This window comes from Nematolebias whitei, chromosome 6, assembly GCF_014905685.2.
Source record: "Nematolebias whitei isolate Nwh7 chromosome 6, NemWhi1, whole genome shotgun sequence".
Lineage (NCBI taxonomy): Eukaryota > Metazoa > Chordata > Actinopteri > Cyprinodontiformes > Rivulidae > Nematolebias > Nematolebias whitei.
In genome coordinates this window covers 12,369,762-12,377,591 of record NC_056503.1, presented here as the reverse complement: position 1 = coordinate 12,377,591, position 7,830 = coordinate 12,369,762, and the positions used below count along the sequence as shown (strand labels likewise).

At 38.2% G+C, this 7,830-nt stretch overlaps 2 protein-coding genes across 2 annotated transcripts in view; one reads left to right on the top strand and one right to left on the bottom strand.

Moving 5' to 3' along the window:
* Positions 1–7,830, bottom strand: part of LOC119411536 (protein FAM124B) — a 44,882-nt gene that overhangs the window by 11,199 nt on the left and 25,853 nt on the right. The gene's annotated exons all lie outside the window — the stretch shown is intronic.
* Positions 2,796–7,830, top strand: part of cul3b (cullin 3b) — a gene marked incomplete at its 5' end in the record, with an annotated part of 27,963 nt that continues 22,928 nt past the window's right edge. The window contains 2 exon segments of the mRNA XM_037677384.1: positions 2,796–2,993; positions 5,391–5,504. Coding sequence (XP_037533312.1) covers positions 2,796–2,993; positions 5,391–5,504 — 312 coding nt within the window.

Below are 7,830 nucleotides of genomic sequence, written 5' to 3'. Positions count from 1 at the left end.
TTCTAATTTTCTGAAACACCGAGGTTTGGTTTTTCATTATTTGTAAACCATAATCATCAAAATTACAAGAAATAAAGGCTTGAAATGTTTCACTCTTTGTGTAATGAATCTATGTAATATAAGACTTTCACATTTTGAAATGATTGACAAAATAAATTGAACTTTTTCACAATAATCAAAATTTTTAGATGCACCTGTTTACAAGTCTTCTTGTGACAGTCAGGGTGAGGATGTTGCTGCATCATCCAGGTAGCCACCCTTGATGTGTTGCACGTCTTTTTCTGTTGGCTTTTGTGTTCATGACATTAACGTCATTGCTTTCTTGGGTTAATATAGTGAGGACCTCCACACGTGACCCATTTTTGACAGTTAGACTCTGACATGTGTTGGGGAATGGTGGCACAGCAGTTAGAGAAGGTGAGCCTGTGATCAGAAGGTTGCCGGTTTGACTCCCCAGGCTGACGAGATCAAAACATGGGTGGGAAAGGTGAATGAGAAGGGAAGTCTAAGGTTGTCATCATTGTGTGTTCTCATACAATGATGAAATTAGTTCTCTGCATTTAACCCATCACACCTGAGATACACCCAGGTGGAGCAGTGGGCAGCTTTGTAAGCACCTGGGGAGCAATTGGGGATTAGGTGTCTTGCTCAGCTACACCACAACATGTGGGAATGGCTGGGAGTTGAACCGCAACTTTCTGGTCCCAGGTCAGCTGCCCTACCTCTACCCCATCTTGTCCCCAAACACCCACACCTGCGGGTGTGGCTGCAGATGGTAGCACCCGGGCACAGATGGTGCTAGATGGCAGTTCTCTGCTCCACACAGAGGGCTGTGGTAGCTCGGTGGTCTGTGGTTGCTTCAGGAAGGGATAAAAACAATTGCTAAGTCTTTGTGCGACTTAGTTTGCTGTAGTGACTCCGGAGGAAGGGTGCAGCCGAAAAAAGAAAATGAACAAAAAGACTGACATATGTTTAGGCTTGTCTAGTTAGAAAATCCACACTGCTCTTTGTTGTCTATAAAACAAACAACACTTGGTGTAAAAGCTAAGTTAAACGCTTGGAAATGTAATGTCACAACTCACATCTGGTCAGTTTTGTTAAATTTAGAAAATAATTTTTAAATGTGAGCACACCTCATTTTTCCTTTTCAACTGAGCTATGACAGAACATTGAGCATTGAATCTTTACTACACACATACTGTTTAACCATTTAATCAATAATTTATTGGTTTCTAAGATATTCAAGTAATATGTCAGAAAGGGCAACAGAAATAAAGTAAATCATTATAAAACCCAGTAAAACTCACACTTACCATAGTATATCAGCATGCCAAACTTATTTAAGGATTTTTTAACAGAAAGGTGTTTTGTGCCATGACTTCAAAAGAGGGATGACTTAAAGTTTGTTGTATTTAACTTGGTTCTATTGACAGGGCGGGGCGTCCTCCTTTAATAATGTTAGGGGAAACACTGTTATAGATTTGTAACCCATAAATGCAATTTTTATCTATACACACCGTATCCCTCTAAGGATACATCAGTAGGTCCTGCTCATTGGTCTAGTATGAAGTGAAATGGTAACAGCGTTTGTAGGGACTTATGAACACTTGTTCTGTATTACCACATTGCTTTATTCATCATCATCAGCTGCACAAGTGTATATTATCCTACCTGAAGTCATCTAAATCGTTTAAGAAGACTTTGAGAAATATATGCAGGAGGGAAGTCATGATCAAGACAGTCCCTCCCAGCACATGTTCTAGTATATAAAAAGTTTACAGGTGTGTAAACAAACAGAAACTTGTTGTTACATAAGTGCTGGAAGGATTTAGAAATGATGTAATGTACAATATAAATGAACTCGTTTGCAAAACTAAAATATTTACCGTAAAATACTGAAGTATTTAGGAATGTGCATTTTGAACAAAATCACTCCAGATTAGATAATAATTAAATTTTGCTTCTACTTTTTGTCTTCCCCACTATCAGTGTAGTTCTGCTGGTCCCATGTAACCCCCCACCTACTTGCCACCTCTTCAAACTCCAGAGCAATTTGCAGCGATTCATGCTTTTCATAACAGGTGTTTATTTCATCACTTACACCTGCAGTGCTTTTACACCTGCAGGGCTAAGAGCACAAGTTTCAGCTCAGCAAACTGTTGGAAAGCAGAGAAGTCACCCTGATCAACACTAATGTCAGCTGCCTCTTTACGATTTACAACCGTTGTTTGTTTCATGTTTTGCAGATTAAATTATATCCCCACAGCTGAATTAAAGATTGCTTGCTCATCCCAAATCCTGCAGCTGAAAACCCCTCGAATGATACAGATGTGTCCTGTAAATTCTGCTAGCTTTCGATCTTTTTTCCTCATTTTCACCAGTTCGATGGATTATTGTAGAAGAAGCGCATCTTCTTTCAGTAAAGATGGACTCCAGTGACTGTAGTTTCTACTTTTATAATCCTTTCAAAATGAACTATAGTGGTAGAAACAAATAATGGGATGCTTCAGGTTGTTTTCTTTTATTTAGGAAGGGGGTGTGCGGTATGTGTTCTGTTAAAAAAGGTTTGCATTAATTCTTCAAAAATGCCAAATTCAACTAAACTTTGAATATTCAAAAATCACTGCCCATCCCAGCTATACCATTGAGTCTGCACTTTTGATTCCTGCACAGTAAGATCTTGTGGGCACATTGATTGAGAGGCTCAGTTCTGCATCAGTAACCCTGTTGGTGATTTTGAACTAGGACACCGATACTTAAAGATCAGCTTAACGACAAAGGCTACTCTTTTGCAGATGACGATGGATGAGAAGTATGTCAACAGCATATGGGACCTTTTGAAAAATGCCATCCAGGAAATCCAGAGGAAGAACAACAGTGGCCTGAGCTTTGAGGAACTTTACAGGAACGCCTACACAATGGTGCTTCACAAACACGGAGAGAAGCTGTACACAGGCCTTCGAGAAGTCGTAACGGAACATCTCATCAACAAAGTAAGAGTGAGATTTTTATTCGTACACAGAAAAGCAGCTTCGGTCAAGTTAGTCAAACATTTTATTTAATGTGATTTATACTAAAATTTTAAGAAACAATGGTCTTTTAGGGTGTCAGTTGTAGGAAGGAAGAGGACAGCAGCCATTAAGGGCAGTGGAACCAGAGAAATAAAAAAGGCTTATTATTTTTAAATGATTATACTTTCAGGTACAAAAACACACCTCATATTCTCTAGAAATCTGTGTAATTTGTACTATTTAACAGAAAATCTCTGCATTGTTTGGACAGCCACTCAGATGAGTGGTCTGTAGGGGTCCTTCATGTCCCTCTGCAATGGAGCTCATTCAGCCCAGAATTTTGTGAGACTATATGTGCAGATTTCTCATGCATTATGGGTAAATTCCCCTGAAAAATACTAGACCTCTAATAAATCAAAAATAATCGGGACACAATCATGTGTGTATTAACAACAGATATGAGGTGTTGTGTCACTGGAGACCAGTATATAAGACTGCTTGTTTGTTTTTTGGGGTGTCAATATGTATTTTTAACAAATGTTTACAAACACTTGCAAGAACACGCATTCCTGTATAAAAAGCATTCTCACTTAAAAATACTCAATTGTGGGCTAAAGTGAGCTGGTTGTAGCAGCTGCTGCTGCAACCTTCAACTTCCTACTTCATAATTATGTTTGCAAAGCCAGGGCCAGTTGCTGATTTCTTTTTTTTAATTATTATTATTTTTTTCTTTCTGGCCAATGTCGCTCCGTTAAAATTGATCTATGTCTAGTAATAATTTCTAACATATAGGACGTATTGGAAATCACTAAGATCCTGGAAAAATCCTGGATCCTGGATTATTGAGTATGGACTTTGTTGTTATCCTGGAAAAAGTTATTATGTTGCTGCTTTGTTTTCGTTATCCATCCATCTTTTATTTTTTAAGCTCACTGGGGAGGATGAACACATGGGGACATTCAAACTTTATTTTGGTTATTTTGGTTAAATGCTTTTTTTTCTCAAAACTTTTTCTACCCTTGTGTGTAAGAAGAAGAATCTGTCCAGATGACCTGACTTTAAGTTTTTGGAAATGCCAGAGCAGTTTCCCAATAAGGTGGTCATGACGAGATGTAAGACTAGATCCACAGTCAACATAAGTCATTTGATTAACTATTGAATCACTTGAATGTTTGGTTTCAGAAGTCTGGCGATCTGCAGCGTCTGTCATTGACTTCATATTAGGACTAAATTTGCTGCTTACACAAATAACATTAGTTCTTTTCAAAACCACCATTTCAGGGGGATGGGTCAAAAGAAAATATACATTGAAGGATACGATTTTACGAGCTGTGACTCTAATCTTTGTACATTTTGTAAGGAATCTTGATTCCTGTGTTTGACTTGAAAGTGTTCAGTTTAATGGAGTAATGTCTGTATTATAAACTTTATTTCAGGTTTAGATGGGAACTCATTTTGCTGATAAATGCAGCTCAGTTGTTAGTTTAGTCGTTACTTCTTTGGTGGGACTAAATAAAAGTTCAAGTTAGATCAAGTCAATTTATTTTAATCTTTAAGGCTTAGGAGGTGAGACAAAATGTTTGTGATAACACTCAAATTTAAACAAGAGTTTACAATCTCTATTCCTTTTTGTATTTTCAGTTCCAATCACACCTTTTTGTATTTTTATCTTTTCTTCCTTATTCCTCAACAAATTACATGGTGTGTGTACTTCTTTCTGAGTAACCTTGTGTGTCTAATACACAAGTGACTAAATACACTTCTTAAAGCTCTTTAATGTCTGGACAGAAGCAAGTAGATGAAATTGTACTTTAGTTGTTAATAAAGATGCATTAAACCTCCGCAGTTATGATTTTGTGTTTAATATGGGTTCAAACAAACAACCATCTCAGTTTTACACACACGTAAAAACATGAGAAATCTCCAGAACAGACCTGTTAGTCTTATTTATCTTTATAGACCTCACATTTGTAATCTGTAACTGCGCACAATGAGCTTTTTTAATCTTCCTCTAAAATGTGTCGGGGCGAGGGGATGTATTTATGAAGTTAAACTGATGTAAGAGCACAGGCGATGATTCATCTTCTTCGCTGAAGGAGGGGGGAGGTCATTGTGCCCTCAAGAATCCTACTCCACTGAAGCACTTAGTTTATGATGCTGAGTCACAGCGCAGTCTTTTATCAAGCTATAGTACCTGGCTTGTTATTAAAAAAATGGCAGTCACAATAAAACTGTACAGTAAATCACAGATTTCAGCCCAGTTATTTTAAACAATGTATTTACCGTGTGGTTTTTTCTAGTTTATTTTTTCTCGGTTTGTCACTGAGACTGCAGGATATATGTTCGCCACGTTTACCTTTATGTTTGACTTCCTCATAGGTTCGAGAAGATGTACTCAATTCCCTAAACAATAACTTCCTTCAAACCTTAAATCAGGCCTGGAATGACCATCAGACAGCAATGGTGATGATCAGAGACATCCTGATGTACATGGTGAGTGAGTGAGTAAAACATCAGCCACGACACACAAGTAGTTTTCTGTTGCTCTAACAAAACGGCTGGAGCTAGTGTAGAGCAGTGTTGTTGCAAAATGTGGAGACCGCTGCATCTGCAGAAATGTTTGTCTGGGTGACCTGTTAAAATGGTGTGCATGTGAATGGCAGGGTGCAAGCTTTTCCAATTAATGTTGCGCTGCAGTAGGGCAAGCAGTGTTACTAACCTGTGAGTGGTTAAAATGTTGCTTCTGATTGCTGTCAATAAGCCACATGATTTAACTGAGGTATCAAGTCTGTTTACCACATGACCTCACGGTTGTCATGGAGATGATTATAGGTGTAAATTAACCCCTGAGCTAGGGCTGGGGGACATATCGAATATGCTCGATGTATCACAAGATTTTCTATTTACGATGGTTAAAATGGCTCTATCGCAACCATCGAGTGTTATTAGGCTTGAAAATCCACGTAGTTCTTTTTCTCCCGTCTGCGCCTCCAACTTCACACGTGTGCACTACCCCCGCCTCCTGCTTTTCCAGTTGGGGTGTGGTGGTGGTGGTGGTGGTGGTGGGGGGGTGTAACACAAGCATACAGAGGAGAGCAGCTTAGCTGCTGCGCAAAAGGAAAAACAATGGCAGTTATTTGGAGATGGTTTGGATTTAATTTGTCAGATGAGCAGCAGAAATATGTTTTCTGTAGACCATGCTGAAAACAAGTCCCACAAAAGGTCGGAACTACGAACCTTCTTCACCATTTAAAACAGCGCTATTAAGTTATAAGCTGCAGCTCCGACTGTGTTTTCAGCCTTTCTGAAACAAACCACTGGTCAAAACTCATTTATTATCCGTGCTGTACCTTGAGAGCCGTCTTGTTGGCCGCTAAGCATCGTGTCTTCGATATGATAAGCTGCTGATTTATTAATGTCGCAGCATCTCACTGTAAGACTGGAAAATCTGTGTAGTTCAATTTCTAACTGTCCAACTTCACACAGCCTCACGTGCTGCTTCACACACTCACTAACGTTGTGAAGGCGGTGCAGCTGAAGAGGATTATTATTTAATTTATGTAAATAGTTTGTTTTTTAGACATTTAGTAGTTACAGCTGTTTGTTAATAAATGTGCCTGTGTGATAATTGGGACAAAGCTTTGACTCAGAAATATATTTTTGTTATTACTTTATGGAAAGAAAAAAATATGAATTCATTCAACCATTATACAGGTTGGTCTCATTGAGCCACGGGACTCGTTTACAAGAGAGACCTGAATTTAACAAATAATGACGACAACAGTGGACAATCATAAAATAAAACATATGAATTTAAAATAATAAATGGAAGAAAATGATATTAAAAAACAACAAAAACAGCTACATTATAAAGTGATGTAAAATACTAAAAACAGGAACTTGTCTGCATTGGTTTGTGCCATGAACTTAGCAGATGTTTGAATATTGAGATATGTATCGTATATCGCGATTTATCTTAAAAATATTGAGATATTAATTTTGGTCCATGTCGTGCAGCCCTAGCTGAAAACTACTCCACATTTAAAAGACACCAGCATCGGTTGGTAAAGTGCAAATGTTCAAGACCTTGAGGCTTAGATCTTAAGAACAATTAATATCTACCTGATAGAGAGAGATTTTTGAATTACCTCAGTTTGGAGACTGACCTGATAAGCTAACATCTAATCTGAGCGGGGTTTTGTACAAAGTGAATTTATGACATCGCCAAAAAGTTATGGTTGTTCATGCCAACACTATTCTATATTGTCAGTTTTGTCACATTTGTCAGTTTTGCATTGTATAGTTATCTACATACAGTGCCTTGTGAAAGTATTCAGCCCCCTTGAACTTTTCAACCTTTTGCCACATTTCAAGCTTCAAACATAAAGATGCAAAATTTTTATTTTTTGTGAAGAATCAACAAGTGGGACACAATCATGAAGTGGAATGAAATTTATTAGATGTGTCAAACTTTTTTAACAAATAAAAAACTGAAAAGTGGGGCGTGCAATATTATTGGGCCTCTTTACTTTCAGAGCAGCAAACTCACTCCAGAAGTTCAGTGAGGATCTATGAATGATCCAATGTTGTCCCAAATGACTGATGATGATAAATAGAATCCACCTGTGTGTAATCAAGTCTCCGTATAAATGCACCTGCTCTGTGATAGTCTCAGGGTTCTGTTCAAAGCGCAGAGAGCATCATGAAGACCAAGGAACACACCAGGCAGGTCCCAGATACTGTTGTGGAGAAGTTTAAAGCCGGATTTGGATACAAAAAGATTTCCCAAGCTTTAAACATCCCAAGGAGCACTGTGCAA